We start from the raw sequence: 19,960 nt of genomic DNA on the forward strand, positions 1-19,960 counted from the left end.
TGTGTGTAAAACACAAAAGACAGAAAATTGTAAAACGCGTAGTGATTTTTTGTGTTTTGTGTGGCCCAAGTACTTCATTAAGTACCCAGGCCCGATCACTGAATCTGTTCAGTCATTGTATTTGCCTATCAAACAATCAAGTGAACATTTAGTTTTTTTTCCGATGGAAAAGAAAAAAATCAACGTTTAGTTCTAATGTTACGCAGTTGAGGGTTCAGAATGTTGCCAGGCAGAGCCACTGCATTATTCCAAGATTTTAACGCTGGGATTTCTACTGTTGCCTGAGTTCAGAGTTTCCAATTGCCGTACCAATTATCGTCTAGGCCATACTTGAGGTTCCTTCAGTTTGGAGTTCTGGTATGTTGGGGTACACGATCACATATAAAAAGAGACCAACAAACTGGCTAGCGAGAGAGAGACCAAACATATTAAAATTTACATTAACAGGGCAAATATTACAACATTTATCAGTCTTGCATAACAAACGAATCATCTATCTTATTTTCCAAGGACATAATGGGGGCAAAATTTAAAGGAGAATACATGTCATTGAAACTGGAAGGAGGTGCTGGTTTAAATTCATATGGACCATCTTTTACTCCCCAAACCTGTTAGCCATGAAACTCTCGACATGTTAGACCATCAGTTATCTTAGGCTACATAAAGTGGCAAAAAATTTCAATGCGTTGAAGTACCTGGGTGCCTTCATCATCATATCCTCTGTCCCAAGTATGCACTTCACCATTTCTCAGGATAGAGAGTTCCGAGGTGCAGTATGAAGCGCCATTCTGTAATCAATGTTCATCAAAACCATGTACCAACAGACCAACATATTAGAAGCAATCCAACTCCGAGTTAGTTGGTTTCCTCACCAAACTTCGGAACTAGATTTTCATTTTTTATAGAAGAAAAGGCCAAAAAGTACAGACGCTTAGCGATACAAGGAGATCAATAGGAAATATACCCATGAATTAGGAAAACCACCAGGTGGAGTAGAACCTTTATATAAGCAGCGCTTCCCACGTTCACAGCGTGAAAGATAAACAGTTGTCAAGTGCTCTGCAATATCCTACATATAAAAGATTTAGGGCACATTTGTTTTGGTCACAGGTGAGAAAGTGGATCACAAGGTCAACCTTGTTATCTATTTTCACAAGTTTCAAAGTAAAAAGATGCAAAGACAATCATAGCTGACAATCACAATCACAACTTCTGTTTTTTTTTTTCATGTTCCACTAACCTTGAGAAAGTCTGGTGATTGTGATTTACAATCACAGGGCATTGCAAACATGCCCAAAATCAATCAGATCGTAAAACAGCAATGACACTGATGATTCATGTGAAATCCATTGGGTAGAGACACCCTGACTGTAACATTAGCACTGACCAGAACAAACATAAATCAGCTAATGAACCTAACTAGTCCATGTGCGTGCTTGCATCTGTGTTCGAGGTAATATACTGCTTTCTACCAACCCAGATAACGCACTGACCTGACTCCTAACACTAATTCATGACCAAGCAAAACAGCACTAAACATGGCAGTGCCATCTCTATATTTCTGGAATGCAATTCTTGGCAGTAAATTTGCTCTCTGGTTCTAGTGAGCTGGCTGGACCAGTAGGAATTGCTCCATCACAATTGAGGGGTCCTGAATTCGAACCTCACCAGGGGGCTATCAGCTTGGCTATAGAAGAGAAAAACTAATCCATTTAAATGGAGCACCAATATTGAAATGATTGTATACTCCGTTTTGCAACAGCATATTAGGAGAGGTAAAAAACACAACATTTGCATCAATCAAAAGGGAAAAGCACAAAATTATTCGTCTCATCATCTAGGCTTACCCCAATAACTTCTTCAGCTTGAGGACGCTGATTCTTTGGCCTATCACAGAAATTTCTGTACTCCTCTACATCCCTAATAGCATAGGAACTCAGCTGTCCATTTAAATTGTATATCAGTAAATTGAAGGAGTTACAGTATCCATAAGCAATGAAGGAAGGTATTCAATCACATCATCCAACTTTAGAATTTACTATGAACATATGCAAACCCAGACATGCTGATATTTCAGCAGATCTGTCCAAAATCATCTAATAAAAGATTCTTTACTGAAATTAAATTTGTCACGAAACAGAAAGCAATATCTCGAAAAGGACCTTTACAAACATAATGATAGAAAAAAGGAGGTTGTACTTGTAGCCACTGCTAAGAAAAAATTTGGTTCCTGTATTATGACCAAGGTTGTAAGTATTGTATTGATACCCGGTCGGGCCAAAAGTAACACCGTTTCGTAAATTTTTAATAAAAATTCCAAACATTCCAAAAAAATCTAGAAAAATAAAAAAAAATTAGCATAAATTCTAAAAAAATCATCACATAAAACAATGATGAATTGCACAAAATACAACCATAAAATCACATATGAAGGCAACTACATAATTTAAATTAATAACAAACAATGCAACAGATAACTGACAATATAAATAAAAGACAACTATATAATTTAAATTTTAAACACAATTAGAGCCTTACATTTAACCAACTAACTAACAATATTAAATTCACATCCAAGTCAAACTAAAATGTCATAAGTCATAACTAAACTACAAAGAGTTTATGATAACTAAAAACACATTACATTTAACCGTCATGCCAATCTTCATCTCTAAAGTTCTAAACTATAAAGATCCTAAAACTAAACTATCTTCTAGAGCCTATTTGCTAAACATCAGGATAATATTTTTTCATTTTTGCATCCAATTGCTGCTCGATGATCTCTTTATGTTGGGCCATTTTTTTGGCAAGTGGGTCATCTTCTTCAGAATTTAGAACAATGGTTGGAAGTCCTTCATCTTTGAATTTTTGCAAAATTCTTCATCTTTGAATTTTTTCTATTTCAGTAATAATATTAGCACGAAAAGTTGAAGGAATAGATGGATAATCACATGAACGTACATTTTGATCTTAACCTACAATATGTTACTTAAATCTATGCAGTCCACCTATAATAATAGCATCACAAAACAGACATCTCAAATTCAATGGTAACCCTAGTTGTGGTACATCATCAATGCTTATGCAGTATTGCCATGCAGGATTATCTCTAATATGACATGAACACGAAGACGACATCGAAGGATCTAAAATAAAACACAACCAATCAAAAAACTCAATAAGAAGCAAAGAATAAGAAGCACCAAACACACATTTTACCAAAAACATTCAATAAGAAGCAAAGAATAGGGATTTTGTACCTTGACCTACTTCTTTGAGTGAAAAAATTGTGGAAATGCACTTTTGATAAAATTGCAAAATCTCTCTCCCTTGTGCACGAATCGGTCCCCAAATCAATCTCATGGAACGTAGGGTTCGTGGGTTCCCTTCTAAGAGAGTCTAGACATATGAAAAATTCGATCCTCAAGAGGCCTTTTAAACCTAAAATGAAAAAAATACAACTTTCGGTCTTTTTTAAGTGTGCCGGTATTGTATCGTACGATACAACACGATACATGAGTGTATTGTACATGATACGGGTGTGTATCGTATCGTATTGTATCGTACGATACGTACAACCATGATTATGACAACATGAAGGCCTTCATATCATGCACATAATGCCTATTAACATCAAAATCTAATCTTAAAAAAACACCATTTCATGCATGCAACGATGATTCATCTAGCACCACCCTCACATGGTTAGTCTTACAAATGCTTCTAAGAAAAATCTGTTGCAAGTGGCCCAAGAAAACCAACACCTAATAACAGATAGGAACACATTCATACTACTTCCCCACAAAAAACAGACTTATATCAACTGGAACTAGCAACTATAACCAAGCCCAGAAGTATAGAAACTCCTATAAGTAGATAAGCTCAAACATTCTCAATCATGAGACATACAACTATCACCATAGGTAAAATCCATCATTCCAATAGTAACAATTAATATCAATAAAATAAAAGTGGACCAATCAGGTAGCTAATATTCATATTGATCTGATACTCTTGCACCTTGATGCAAAATCATCATCTATAGGTACTGCGAATTCATTATTATCAATTGGTGAACTCATAGAAGAAGCTGAGGGATCAAGAACTTGTTTCAAACAATTTGTCCTTGGAGGAGGGGAAAAATATATTCAACAAGAAAATCAAGTATGATACTTGAAATTTCCACTCAATATGGTTAGAGTTGATACAAAGGATAAAAAATTAGGAACCAGTCAATTAAAATTGACAAAAGATAGTAGACGAGGAGCAAGAAGGTGATGAAACCATAGATTGTGAAGGGATCCGATTCAATTATATATATATATATGTGTGTGTGTGTGTGTGTGTGTCTTTTCTATAAAATCAAAATCAACAGAGGATACATTATGTGCTATGAATATGTGTATATACATATATCCTATTGCTCATAAAATGCCATATTCATGGCTAATCCTTTCTTTTTCCCTCCCACCCCACGGCTACACCCCTCCCATGATCTTCAGTCTTTACTTGGTAGCTTTTATACATACATGAATACTTACATTCTTACAAATATAAATATATATAAAATAAATGATAAATAAATATAGTTATGTATATATATACACATAATACACACATCTGTTATTTAGGAATTTGTGCTCATTTTAATATATATTAGATAATACATCCATATATCTGTTAAAATGTATCATTCGACCTTTGTAATATTATATATATTTTATATATATAAAGGATAATACATATTCATATATTGTATATATGCATATGTATTGTCCTAATTATATATATAAAATATATATTTCTCTATTTATAGGCATAGGGGTAGTTTAGACATTTCATAGTTTTACGCATATTCCATTCGAAATATGTTTGTAATTTAATTTTATTTTTTTATTTTTTATTTTTCTCCTTTTTTGGGTTTGCGCCACCTAGGGAGGCTCCCCAAAGAGTCGTTGGGGAGCCCCCAACGGTCACAAATGTGACCGTTGGGGGCTCCCAACGACTCCTTTGGGAGCCCCCTTTGTGGCTCCTCTCTTGTGTTATAAATAGGGGTCTCCCCCTTGTATTTCCTTACTCCTTGGAGGAGCTTATGCTCCATTGTATAGGGTTTTTACCCTCTTTCTTCAATAATATTCAACTTATGACTTTATGTCATATTTACCCCTCTTATGGGTTTATGTATTAGCACATGATGTGCTTGTGTTGTTCCCTTGAGTGGGTATATCCGCACTTAATGTGCATGTGTATGGGTTCATTATCGAACCTAAAGTATTCAAAGTCACTTTCTAACATGGTATCAGAGCTCGGTTGAGATCGAGTTGCTCTTTGGTGCATCGGGAAGCGTGGTATTCAAGAAATTTTTAAAGAAAAATGGTGAAGTATTCATTTCTCTCTCTTTTCTTTCTTAAAGTTATTCGGTATGCATTCTATTTCTTTAAGTATTGTATGAAGAATTTAATATGTTCTTTTTTTATGTGTACTCTTTGTCATTATGTCTTTTTATAAAAATTTGAGTTACTTGATACTCTATTGAATCTTTTTCGTATACATACTTTTTCGTATGTTTTTCTTTGAAAATTTTTAAATGATAACTTGTTTGGCGAAAAAGTAGATATATGATTGCTCAAAACTTGCTTTAATGAGTCGGTAAAATTTATGACCATTGGAGCTTTGAATTTATATTTTAAACCTAACTTTGTTTATAAGAATACCTTTTATATGAATGTTAAGTCTTTAAAGAAAGGTATGTTAAGATTAAAATGTTTGTGAGGTGTAGTTTTTTTGAAAAAATGTTTGACATATATGAAAAATTCCTTAATAAGTTTTGATTCACTTTCCTAACGTGTCATTTTTATATGAGCAACATTTAATTAAGAAAGTTTTTTTTTCGGTTGAATTAAGTTTTAAAATGGTCTTATGGAATATGGTGATTTTCTTTGCATCTTTATACTCTTAAAAGCTATGTCACATGGGTGCGGGTGCGACACGGGTGCGGTGCAATTCCAAAAAATTTGGACACGGGGACTCGGCTATATATATATATTAAAAAATATATATTATAAATATATATATTTTAAATATTATAATTATATATATATAACAATAAATTAACACATAAAGATTGTAATTTTTAAAGCAAAAAAAAGCAATTCTTAACAACACAAACTTACCAAAATATAACACATAAAGAAGCTTGTGAGTGTGATAAACAACAAAACTTATCATAAATCTGCCTCATCGTCTGAATTAGAAGGAAGAACATGATCGATGTAGTCCATGTTGAGAGTATGTAAATTATGTTCTCCCTCCAAGTCAAAATCTTCTGGATTTACATCCCAATTCTTGGATGGTCCACAACTGCATCAAAAAATCACTATATTAGTATCTAACTTAAAACTTTGAATACAAATATGAAATATTTAAATACAAACTTTGAATACAAAGAAAAAAAAGTACCTATACTCTTCTTTGGTGCGGCGAGAAATTAATCGTAGATTTGAGTGAACATATACCAAATCCTCTGCTCTTTTACTAGTGAGTTTGTTTCTTTTAATGTTGTGAATTTGAGCATATGTACTCCAATTTCTTTCACAACAAGATGATGTAGCAGGTTGAGATAACAACTTCATTGCAAGACGTTGCAGATTTGGTGTCTCTGATCCATATGTTGCCCACCAATTAAGGGGATCTTCATCGTCCATTGCCACAAGTGCTGCTAAAGAATCAAATCTTCCAGTAGAAAACTTGCCAAACTCACTATTTACAACCTTAAACATGTGAGGATCATTAAAAACTCTTCCCAAATATATCATTCTATTTCTTGATATCTCAGGATCTTCATTTGGAGAAACACGACCAACACCTGCTGTCAACCATTTTTTTGCATAGTATTTTGGATTGAGAGAGTGTGCCATGCAATGCAAAGGTGTATTGCTTTTATCCCATCTTCTCACTAAAACTGAATGTACATGATTGTAAAATTCTGAATCATCAAGTGCAATATCGTTCTTCTCATGTTTAAAAATGATACTTTGAACTTTTTCAATCATATTGTCCCATATTTCATAAATTCTATGAAGCATGGGTACATCTCTGTCAACTTCTCTCAGCATTTCCCAAATAGGCTCTGTAAATTCAACAAAATATGTAATTTTATCCCACCAAAAATCATCACAAATGCATTTTTGATAGCTTGAGCCTTGACATCATCTTCAGTACGATAAAAATCCCAATCTTGATCAGCCACCATCATCATCAATGCATTCTTGAGTTGCTTAATTCTTTTTATCATAACAATTAGAGAAGCAAAACGAGTTTCAGCAACTTTCAGTAACTTGAGATCAGAATGCCTATTAAATATAGAAAGGGCATGATGATGGTTTACAACAAAATTTCTAATATTTCGAACATCATGCTCTATTTCCTCAATCCATAAGCACATTTCATGTGCATGTGCATCATCTTTTGATGGATTGCATATACTCTTAAGTGCCAAATTTAAACTGTGTGCTGCACAAGGAGTCCAAAAAATATGTGAATATGTATCTTCACTTGCCAAATTCATTCCTGCACGACTGCAAACTGGAGCATTGTCAGTAATGATTTGCACTACACTTTCTTCACCCACTTCTTTTATCACTTCAACAAATAATCTCTTTAAATATTCAGCATCTTTATACTCTCCAGATGCATCAACAATCTTCAAAAAGATTGGCCCATTTAGTGAGTAAGCAATGAAGTTTATCAGTGGTCGCCTTTATATATCAGTCCACCCATCAGAAACAATCGACACTCCATGTCGTTTCCATGCAAATTTTTGGGTCTCTAGCAAGTCTTCAATTCTATTTTTTTCCTCTTCAAGAATGACTGTTCTTAGTTTTTCTGAACTAGGAGGCACATAACCACTCAAATTGCAATTAGCCAAAGATGTAATCATATCTTTCCAGTATGGACTTCTAGCTACATTAAAAGGCATTGAGCTTGAGTAAAAGAATCGACCAATCTTTTTATCAATTTCTGCTCTTGCCATGTTTTTGAATGACGCTTGTATTGTTTTATTGCTTTCCATCTTTCTTTTCTTTAAAAGCTCTTCTTGTTTATCACTAGCAGTAGGAAAAGACAAATTAATCGAATCGCTTTTCATCTCTGCAATTTTCTTCTTTTCAGCTTCCTCTTGTTCTTTTTTTAATTGCTTTAACATGTCTTTGTCAACCCCAGAACATGCCCTAATTCCTTGACCACGAATATGCAAAAGATGTGCTTTCACACGCGTATAAGAACCTGTGAAAACAGTCTTACATAGATTACAATGAAACTGCACATTCCCACCACCACCACTACTAGCTTTTATCCCTTTTGTCACAAGCCTCCAAAGTGGTTGAGAAACATCTAATTCAGGGTTAGAACTTGAACCAAATGTATTGACACTACCGCTAGAACTCGCCATTATATCTGAAAAGTGAAAACTGAAAAGAAAATAATTAAATAAGTAAATAAAATAAAGTTAATAAAACAGGGAATATTGGAGGGGCCGAGCCCCTCTTCTGCGAGCAGAGGGTGCAGGGAGGGGGGCCGAGCCCCTCCTCTGTGAGCAGAGGGTGCAGGGAGGGGCCGAGCCCCTCCCCTGCGAGCAGAGGGTGCAAAGAGGGGGGCCGAGCCCCTCCTCTGCGAGCAGAGGGTGCAGGGAGGGGCCGAGCCCCTCCCCTGCGAGCAGAGGGTGCAGGGAGGGGCCGAGCCCCTCCCCTGCGAGCAGAGGGTGCAGGGAGGGGGGCCGAGCCCCTCCTCTGCCAGCAGAGGGTGCAGGGAGGGGGGCCGAGCCCCTCCCCTGCGAGCAGAGGGTGCAGGGAGGGGGGCCAAGCCCCTCCTCTGCGAGCAGAGGGTGCAGGGAGGGGGCCCGAGCCCCTCCCCTGCGAACCGAGGGTGCAGGGAGGGGGGTCGAGCCCCTCCTCTGCGAGCAGAGGGTGCAGGGAGGGGCCGAGCCCCTCCCCTGCGAGCAGAGGGTGCAGGAAGGGGGGCCGAGCCCCTCTTCTGCGTGCAAAGGGTGCAGGGAGGGGGGCCGAGCCCTTCTTCTGCGTGCAAAGGGTGCAGGGAGAGGGGCCGAGCCCCTCCTCTGCCAGCAGAGGGTGCAGGGAGGGGCCGAGCCCCTCCCCTGCGAGCAGAGGGTGCAGGAAGGGGGGCCGAGCCCCTCTTCTGCGTGCAAAGGGTGCAGGGAGGGGGGCCGAGCCCCTCCTCTGCCAGCAGAGGGTGCAGGGAGGGGCCAAGCCCCTCCCCTGCGAGCAGAGGGTGCAGGGAGGGGACGAGCCCCTCCCCTGCGAGCAGAGGGTGCAGGGAGGGGGGCGAGCCCCTCCCCTGCGAGCAGAGGGTGCAGGGAGGGGCCGAGCCCCTCCCCTGCGAGCAGAGGGTGCAGGGAGGGGGGCCGAGCCCCTCCTCTGCGAGCAGAGGGTGCAGGGAGGGAGGCTACGAGCAGGGTCGACATACCTGACGGAGGGGGAGACGGTGGCTGCCTGTCGCCGGAGTTCGGATCGCCGGCGTGGTTGCAGGAGAAAGCTGCAGGGGCTGAGGGGGAGAGGCAAAATCGAGAGGGTAAGCCCCTCTCCCTGTCGATAAACCCCTTTTAGGGTTCGGCTGCCAAAAAAAATTTGGATCTGGGTCGAGTTTGGACCCGACCCGACCCGGATCCAAAACAAAATTTAAAACTCGAATTGGACAATTTTGGACTTGGTCAAAGTTGACCGAGTCCAAAATGTGGTCGGACTCGGCCCGGACTCGTTGACCGAGTCCGACTCGGAGTTGACCGAGTCCGGGCCGAGTCCAAAGCCGCACCCGAGTCCGCACCCGAGTCCGTGCGTGTCGACGCGGGTGCGGCAACCCTTTAGCCGAGTCCGTGTGACATAGCTTAAAAGAGTTTTCAATTTGATTTAAAGCGCTTGTCTCATTATAAAATTTATGGTCTTCACTAATGTTTGTTGCGTACTTATTGCATTAGGAGTTGGTAATAATCTATTATGTCATGTTTTTTTTTATAAAACTTAAGAGTTTTGAATTTTTCCTCGATAAATGTTTAATTTGATAGATTTATGCCATAGTACAATCTTACTTTATCATAAGGTTTTTTAATAAATCTATTATTGTTCTTTGTTGGGATTTCTCCCACTTTAGTGGAGTTTCCCCCTTCTTTGGGAATTTTGTGTGTGTTTTGAGCTCTCTTTAAGGAGCCTTTCGGTCCTTATAATCTTCTTGTGAGTATATACTATTTTATGAAGATTTCATGGTTGTTGTGAGAAGATTGGTTGTGAGCATCATTTTTTAAGTTACATTAGTGGATTTCATAAGATTTTCAAACTTCACCATCTTTATGAATGCCTATATTGGCCTAAGTTTGTTATTTGCTCATTCAAGATTATTGTCATTTAAAAATCTTGCATTACATAAAAGTGTATCTATTATCATTTGGTGTGCATTTAATTGCACTTTATATCTATCATAGTTGAGGCTTGTTTTTGACTTTTTGATTATTCTAAACCGGTTTTTACGCATGATGTTGCTTAATATTTCATAAATTGTGTTAGTTGCATAATAAGTCTTTTTTGTATAAATGACTTCTTTTGAAGATTAAGCATGATTCGGATTTATGCAAAATTGTTGTTATAAAACATATTATTGTGATTGATTATATTGGACCTTTGATTCAATTTTTAATCGGTCCTCTTTTCTTTGAAAAATGATTCCTAAAGTATTTATTGCCTTTTTGTGGCATTTATATTTGTCCATCACATGTTATTTAATGCATCATTTGTTTGGCCTTATTATTGTTTTATTAGAGATGTTTGTTGAGGTGAGTTATGGGCACCTCGTGTTATATCATTCTAGATTGTCCACTTGCCATATTATAGATGATGATTGAGGTGAGTTATGGGCACCTTGGGACTCTAGAATGATTTGGTATATTATCTCTAATTATGAGTGTGTCACTCATTGTTATGTCATTTTAGTTTGTCCACTTACCACATTATAGATGGTGATTGAGGTGAGTTATGGGCACCTTGGGACTCTAGAATGATTTGGTATATGAGTGTGTCACTAGTTTAATGTTGGCCATTGATCTTATGGATGTTCTTATTTATATATAAATGTGATGGATATATGATGTTTAAAACCTTAAATGTTTTAAGGTATATTAAAATCAATTTTTTGGGGATTATAGCCCAACCTTTTTAGTTGTTTATGAATCTTATGAGTGCATTTGCACATTTGTGATTCTGTGTGTTGTGCTTGTTGTGCACAAGTGTTCTTGGGTGTGTATGTTCACACATTTATTCTCAAGGTTATTGCGCTATCGACTAAAGTATCTTGTTGAAGATACTTTCACATGGTATATTCACACATTTTATTTCAAAATGATATTGTTATGGGTATTCTTTTTTTGAAGAATATTGTTTCAAGGCTTTATTTATATGTTTGTCATTACAAGTTTTATTGCCTCAAAAGTCTTCTCCTTTTATGCCCCTTATCTAAGTGTCATCATATGTAGACAAGAATTTTATTACACCTTCGTGTGTTGGTAGCCCTTTGTTGGCTTTTGCTCTCTTGGTCTAGTAGCTGAACACACTTGTCTTGAGTGTTATTTTATGTAGACAAGGCACGTTGATTCACACCATGGTGTGTGATTTTAGTCCATGTTGGCGTTTGTGTCATTGTTCTTGTCGCTGAGATGTATGCCCATGGTTGGCTTATTTCACTCATTTCAAGTGCCATCTTATGTAGACAAGAGATGTATTGTGTTTTAGCCCATGGTTGGCTTGTTACTCTTGTTCTAGTAGCTGAACATACTTGGTTTTGAGTGTATTTTTACGTAGACAAGAGATGCTTTTGGTCCATGTTGGCGTGTATTCTCTTGTTCTTGTCGTAGATGCACTCATTTCAAGTATTATTATATGTAGACAAGAGATTCTTTTGCACACCTTTGTGTGTGTCTTTGGCCTTTAATGGCATTATATTTATATTCTTGATCTAGTAGCTTATACACTTGATTTATGGGTTTTGGAGGACTAATAAGGTAGTTGTTTATAATGGATGAACTATTGTTGAAATTTGCAAAATTTCATTCATGACTTGTGTTTTAAGATATTCAAGTGAATCATATTTTTGATATGCATATTTTAAAATCAAGTTGATTTTTTGGCATTTAATCTATATATTAAGTGCTTATGATTTTTTGGCCACTTTTGTATGCAAAATGTGTTTTTTGTCAATTGAGTGAGATTTTCCTAAATGGGTAAGATTCTCTACTCAAATAACACTCTTCGTTTTGCCTCGTAAATGGATTTAAAACCTTGTAAACTCTTGTGTCTAAAGTATGTTTGAAGACTTTGTTTCTCTTGTTTGGCACTTCATTACAGGTTTGAATCATGTTCATTAATGATTCCTTTAAGTATTAATTCATTTCATGATAATATATGCATATGCTCTTTATGGCCTTTTAGGATCTCATTCAATAAAGCATATGTAACTTATGCCTCTTCGTAGGCTTACTGTGGTGTCCCTTAGGGAACCATTGTGTTATTCCCCATTATGGGGTTATGTTTGTCCAATGTTGGACCTTATGAATGCATTATGCATTCTTGCAATTCATTTCCGCATAATTTGCTTCCGCTCACCATTTAACATGATATATGATTTTGAAATCTTGATTTTTCTAAATTTTCCTCGTGCTAAAGTAATTATTTTATCATGTGATCTTGCATAAATATAATTTTGCACCTTGTTAGAAATGTTCCATTTGAGTAAAGTGCAAAGATATTTTTTACTTGTTCTTTGTTGTTGTTCCACAGGATCTTGAAGATAAGTGGAAAAGGAAGTACCTTGGATAGATCATGGAAGGTGCTCATCGTTAAAGACGTTGGAGGAAGACATTTGCATTTTCAATGGCATTCGGATTGAAGGCTCTTGAAGCCTTGAGATTCTTCCTCTTGCTTTCTTCAATCTTTTCGTTCCCCCACGCAAAGTTTGAAGGGGGGTGTTAAAATGTATCATTCGACCTTTGTAATATTATATATATTTTATATATATAAAGGATAATACATATTCATATATTGTATATATGCATATGTATTATCCTAATTATATATATAAAATATATATTTCGCTATTTATAGGCATAGGGGTAGTTTAGACATTTCACAGTTTTACGCATATTCCATTCGGAATATGTTTGTAATTTAATTTTATTTTTTTCTTTTTTATTTTTCTCCTTTTTTGGGTTTGCGCCACCTAGGGAAGCTCCCCAAAGAGTCGTTGGGGAGCCCCCAACGGTCACAAATGTGACCGTTGGGGGCTCCCAACGACTCCTTTGGGAGCCCCCTTTGTGGCTCCTCTCTTGTGTTATAAATAGGGGTCTCCCCCTTGTATTTTCTTACTCCTTGGAGGAGCTTATGCTCCATTGTATAGGATTTTTACCCTCTTTCTTCAATAATATTCAACTTATGACTTTATGTCATATTTACCCCTTTTATGGGTTTATGTATTAGCACATGATGTGCTTGTGTTGTTCCCCTTGAGTGGGTATATTCAAACTTAATGTGCATGTGTATGGGTTCATTATCGAACCTCAAGTATTCAAAGTCACTTTCTAACAATATCCTACTTTTCATAAAAGTGACTTCACCCCATCCCACTATCGCCAAGCTGCACGTTTCCTGCATGCCGTGTCCATGTGACTGACTATTACCAAACTGTGAAAACTACTGGCTATTCAGCCCAGAATGGTCCTGGTATGAACTTATTTATCCACTGCTAAACAAAAAAGATTTCCAAAAAACAGATTAGAAGATATGGTTTTTTACTGAAATGAAATCATAAGAGGCCAGCATCCCAGTCATCTGCTTCATATCTGAGTAGGATGCAATAAATGCATCAGGTTGCAGTAACATTTTCATACTCCCTATTAAAACTGGTAAACGAGCTGAGCCCACCTTGTTCAAGCTCGTTTTTTTACCATTTAACTCAGCTCTCGAGTCAGCTGAATTGTGCAAAAAAATTTACATAAAGTTAATGCTGACAATGATGGGATTTGAACCGGAAACCTCTCTGTCAAATGCCATATAAACTAACCAGCTGAACAAAAATGATTTTAATGACATATGTTGACTTAAATTATATATCTTATGTTCGTACAAGCTTACACAAGCCCAACCGAGCCAAGCACCCTTTGTTCATGCTCAACTCGTTCTTTATTAACAAGCTGCTCGTGGCTCAACTCGCCAGCTGCATGAACTGAACAAGAACGAGTTCATGGCAAGCCGAACCACGATCTGCTCGGCTTGTTTCCCAGTCGTACTCCTTATCATATAGGCCATCTAGACTGTTCCTGAAAAACTTAAAACTTCCCTAGTGGGTTCTGTTGTTCTACCATTTCAAATTCAAGCATATTGCAATGCAACACACATATAAAACTCTTACATGCACAGCACACAAGAATAAGACATTAAATTGGTGATTGCAAACTAAATTGCTCCAGATGAAGAGAGATGAAATAAATTCCATCATTTGCAAGTTGCAAATCACAAGTTCAATTCATGGTAAAAGTCCATGTAAAGTTACAGCCTTCAAATATGCCAAACAAATCTAGAAGTTGATAACCTAGGTGAAGATGATAACATTCAGACAAGATGTATTGAGAACATCACTTTGTATCAGAAAGAACCAGAACCATCCATGCATCTTCCAAATCAATTTTATGTAAATATATTTTATTTACTATGCAGAGTAGGATACTAAATTAGTTGTAACTGGGCGATATTTGAAATTGAATTTCAATGTTAAAAAGGTTGATTATGCGCATGAGCACATGATAAATGCCAGTCAAAATAAAACCAAATAAATAATATAAACCAAGAGCAACGTGATCTCAAGGTTCTGAATTATGAAGATGTAAAACTCAGTGCGGCTCACCTCAACATCACACTTCATCTCTTTCGAACAAGGCTTCACCATATTAAACCTCTGGAAAAGGAAACATTTTAAGACTTTTTTTTGCACCAAAAAAACATCAAGAAAAACAATAGCATAATCTTACAAGTTGAAAATAACCAAGTTACAAATGCAGTGAGCTAATACTACAGTACAGGGTCATGTTGGTCATGGACAGGACAAAGAATACATATAGAAAAAAAGATTCCAACTAAATAATCCCCACATAAGTTTTTGTCAGTATATAGTGATATTTTCTTACAGGTAATCTTGTTTTATGTATGCAAGTTGCTGCATATCATGAATATCTTACATGTCAATGCCACTCACATATTTAGATATCACTTTATAACATAACAGTAACATCTACTGATCAAAATGTTTGCAAGTGCATTTCCTAGTTAAATCACAAAGGGAGCAGATGGATTGCAAATAAACATGCTTTGATCAGAACCTGATAATTTGTGCATTTATGGAATAAGAGCAAAAGAACTAAAATTATAACATATAGACTTCCATGTCATATTGAAGCACAACTTAGAGAGACTAACCATCCACTGAGTCAACCCAAATGAATCCATGAATCAGGAGTCAGTTTTGACATGGGACTCACTTGATTCATCACTAACTTGTATGGCCATTTAGAATCAGGCAATCAGCCATGTTCAAGTGCTGCATGCTACCCAAACTCGGGCCAAGTCATTCTTATTTTTGCGAATTCTACTATCTTGCCAGAGTTGACTTTACAGGCCAACCCCATGACTCATGAGGATCCAGTTGAATTAATTTTGGTAAACTGCTTCCAACCATATATCTGCTTTATTAATTGAGCAAAATCCAGTAAATGTCCCCCAGAATAATACAATGATTACATTCTGATGATAGAATAGATATCAACCTTTGGGAGTCTATTTTCAAAATAAGTGCTTGACTACACAAGTCCATCATAAGATTCAAACAGATGGAAGATTCCTTGTCTACTTAACATTATAAAAGCCGATTTGAACAAAAGCTTCCACAATTTTTTTGTTATCAACTAAAGACTAGGAATGAAAAATAAATGTTTAAACCTCCGCATACACTAGAATAGACAATTGGGACAGTATGCGATTGTATAGCGCTCTTTCATCGCCTACCAATATTCCATCAATTCCAACATGAGTTCTGAAAGTAATTGGAGTGAAATTCAAAATTCCAAATGAAACAACAAAAATCCCTAGCATTCACAACATTGAGGAAAGTGTACAATCTCTAGCAAAACATGACAGCTCAAACAGTCACGTGCTAAAATATAAGTACTGAAAATGAAGAGAAGTTTGTCATGCCTGCCGAAAAGGCTTCTCAGGAGTTCTCCAAAATGCCTGCCACACCAAAAAATAAAAGGAAAAAGTAAAACTTGAACAATTACTTAGAATAAGTAAATGTTTATTCCTTAAAATCTCTCTTCATCCTTACCTGCTCAAAATACAAAACCTTCGATCCATCCAGCATCACCGCTGCTGGGCATGTCAGCATTCTGCGAGAAATAAATTGCAAAAATACATTCATCAGATACCTAAACTTAAAAAGACCTTATTAGAATGAAGAATTTAGGTACAATTTCATTGATGCTCTTCCTACTTGGCTGCCAGGGCACTCTCCCAATGCTGACCTACTAAAAAGTGTCTGGTTATCAATGAAAAGCTACTACCTAGGATAGGCTAAGGAAGCTTCGCCACTCACTACTTGGTAAGCTGGTGTCCTTTGTGCTTGTTTCAAGAGGAATCCTCTAGTCATCCCTTTCTTTCATGCATGTTTGCACGTCCAACATGTGGGATCCATATGTAGGGGGGGTCAAGGGGCGCTCCCCCATCTGGAGATGAAGGTGGGTAGACTCCCCTTCCATATAGTAACACAAATAGAGGAGTAAGACATCTTTATTGCTATGTTCCCAACCTACTAAGTCAAAAGAAAAAACCTATACTAAAAAAATTAATAAGGAAACACAAGGTGATTAAGCTAGAGAGGCAAGTAAATAGTCAAGGATCTCTTACGTTGTTTTGTCATTTTTTGTATAAACGATAAAGAGGGGCGAGGATTGCTTGAAGAGATTTTTCCTTTCTGTCGATCTGTGCCTGACTAAAAAATGAATTAAATAAAAGGTTGAATAAGGTATCTTAATTCTCGAAGCAAAACCCTTATTGTCCTTTCTTGATTGTAGGACTGTGAAGAAAGATAAGCAAGTCAACTCAAACAAGCAGTGACCGCTACTATCAAATACAACTCCATTGTTCTAGTCCCTTCAAACTTTAAACAAGGGATTGCTACTCTCCAATGGTAATCTTTGAGGCCATGAACAAGACTCTTGGAGAGGTGGAGATGCTTTTGCCTTTTGTCAAATGTATTGTGAATTTGTGATCCATTAAAAGAGACATTACTAATGAACAAAGAAAAAATGCACTCCACTAGAAGCATAAGCGTGATTTTTTTTCATTCATTGAAAGGGGGGCAGCCTACAGGGTAAGAGACACCTCTCTCTCTCTCTCTCTCTCTCTCTCTCTCTCTCTCTCTCTCTCTCTCTCTCTCTCTCTCTCTCTCTCTCTCTCTCTCTCTCTCTCTCTCGTGCGCGTGCACACACACATTCTCAGTCTCGACTTTTCTTAGTGGGGCTGTTATGTGAGCTTATCAGGCTCCATTTTCATTTTCAATCAGTCAGCAAATCCATTGACTCTTGAGGCTTTTGTAGGAATATGCACCTTTTGTTCTCCTTGCTAAAGAGAATGGGTTCCAAAGATTCTACATTCTAGCATATTTATCTTGTGGTAAGGGCCTTACAAATTCCAAATCACGTTTTAGCTGAGAGTTTGAAAAAAAAAATGTAAAACTAGAGGAAAAGAGACAGGGTTTTGCCTATCATACTGAAGAATGTGGTCCCTTCAGCCTCTCATGGAATGCCTACCCCTCTCTTAGTAGTTCTCCACAAAATTTGGAAGAATGATAAAGTCTTCTAGAAGATGAGTATGAGATATACTAAATTTGCCAGTCCAGGAAGCATAATGAGGAAGTGATGCAAATAGCAAAAGCAAGAAATAAAGGCATTTTAGATTCTGCAAGAAATGAGAAGCAGAAAGTGAGAAGATTGAAGCAAGAAGCAGAAAGAGAATGGAGAACATAATCACCAAATTTCTGTCAGGGAATTGAGATTTTCATGTGTAAGATTCACAAATTGGTAATTGCAATGCCCATCGCTTTCAACAATGCTTCAGAAGCAAGGAGTTTTACACTTCTAAAGTATGCTTCCTTGCAAGTGTCCTTCCAACTCCAGTATGGTGCTTCCGGCACCACTAAGATAGACTATAAGAAGAGTTATGTATCATGACTGCATAAGTAACTTGACTATGGAATGAGCACTTTATGTACACGCCTAATAGCACGGGCTGAGCACTAACATCATACTGAAACATACTAACCTACTATAGTACCTTACATCCCTCCTTTGATAATATAATCCGATTGATTACCTTATCAATTGCTGTTAGTTACGGTGTTCTCTCCCACTCGATAGAATCTCACAGAAGTCAATTGTCTACATCACCGACCATAGTAGGATCCTAACATGGAATGAGGGGCAACAATAAGGGCAAGACTTCCTTAAGCTCATCGTTTCCAATGATAACTAGAATCCCCTAATCCCACTTGATCAACAAACTAGATAAGCTACACTTCTGAAGATCTAGTGACAAAGAATGCTGACAATCACCTTTGTCCATGACACCCACAACTAGAAAAAGCGAAGTTCTGAATCCAAACTCGGAACTTCGATAAACCCACAAACAGAAACCGAAAAAAAACACCCTCAAAACAAGAGGCAAACCAAACTACAAGTCATTGAGATCACCTTTGTTCACAAAAACCCACAACCATAAAAAACAAATTGTGACTCTAAACTCAAATTTTCAGTGCACCTACAGACAGAACCCCAAAAATAAGCACACGCCACAAGCAAATACTCTCAAAACAAGACACAAACCACCGCAATCACCACTATTCTCAACAAAAAGAAGCAAAATCCATCGAAAAAAAAAAACTAAAACGAACGATACCTCAGATTGAAGTAATTCGCGGAATCTCTACAGGCTTGCTCGTGAGAAAACTGTACCCAAGAGACGAAATCAGAACGACCCATACCCGAAAAAAGAAAAAGGACGAAGAGGGATGGGAAGCACGAAACCTTCTCGCCGGAGAGGGCGCCAGTGACGACGCGAGAGTGGTCCCAACGGGTGGCGGACTTGGTGAGCTTCCTGAGAAGGAAGGCGCCGCCGAGGAGGGCAAGCGCCTTCAGGACGAGGCCCCTCGCCCGGCTCCGCCCGTTCCCGCCCGACCCCATTCCGACGGTCGTCAGACTCGAGCGCGAGCTGCGGTGTTCATTTTCCCTGCGCTAGAGAGAGAGAGAGAGAGATGTTTTTTCTTCATTACTTTCTCCTGTCTTCATTGTCGTGACTCCACTACCCAAACGTGAGGTGGGGGAATTGGGATTCCCTTCTCGATGTTGCTACGCAGTAAACACTGGACAGGAACGCAAATGGGTCGGATCTTAGAACCCAGTCCGTCCGATACGAGTTTGGATTAAGTGCCATCACATGGCACAATTTTTTGTGCCTTAGGCACCTGGTCAGCCTCCATTTTGGGGATAGTGCCTGTCAGGTGTGGGGCCCATGACCTGATGGAAGGCGATTAGGTATCTAAGGCACAAAAAATGTGCCATGTGATGGCACCTGATTGGGACTAGACTCATATTATGATATATATTTTTTTTTCTCTTGAGGAGTGGGAAAACCACCTTGGGGATCAAAGACTTAATCATGCTGACTATGCCCGATGTACTTACTCTTTTTTTCCAATGATGTAAACATGTGGCATACCTTCTTTTTTATATGAAAGGGGCTGCCATCCACGAGAATGGAACCCTAACTACATGTCTAGCAGCCAAGGCTCCCTCCTAATATGACAA

General features: G+C 37.9%; 1 protein-coding gene across 1 annotated transcript; it reads right to left on the minus strand.

Annotated features, from left to right (window-relative positions):
• Positions 1 to 412: 412 nt before the first annotated feature.
• LOC149833523 (chromophore lyase CRL, chloroplastic-like) lies at positions 413 to 19,442 on the minus strand. The gene is made up of 9 exons (XM_090015179.1): positions 19,181 to 19,442; positions 19,053 to 19,102; positions 16,426 to 16,486; positions 16,296 to 16,331; positions 14,953 to 15,003; positions 1,848 to 1,940; positions 965 to 1,069; positions 696 to 788; positions 413 to 608 (listed from the first exon to the last, which is right to left on the minus strand). Exons 1-9 carry the CDS (start codon positions 19,334 to 19,336, stop codon positions 468 to 470), a joined length of 786 nt encoding a protein of 261 aa, XP_089871305.1. The 5' UTR covers positions 19,337 to 19,442; the 3' UTR covers positions 413 to 467.
• Positions 19,443 to 19,960: the final 518 nt, after the last annotated feature.

The sequence above is a fragment of the Nuphar pumila genome, chromosome 7 (genome assembly GCF_984573655.1).
Source record: "Nuphar pumila chromosome 7, dmNupPumi1.hap1.1, whole genome shotgun sequence".
NCBI classification, from domain to species: domain Eukaryota; kingdom Viridiplantae; phylum Streptophyta; class Magnoliopsida; order Nymphaeales; family Nymphaeaceae; genus Nuphar; species Nuphar pumila.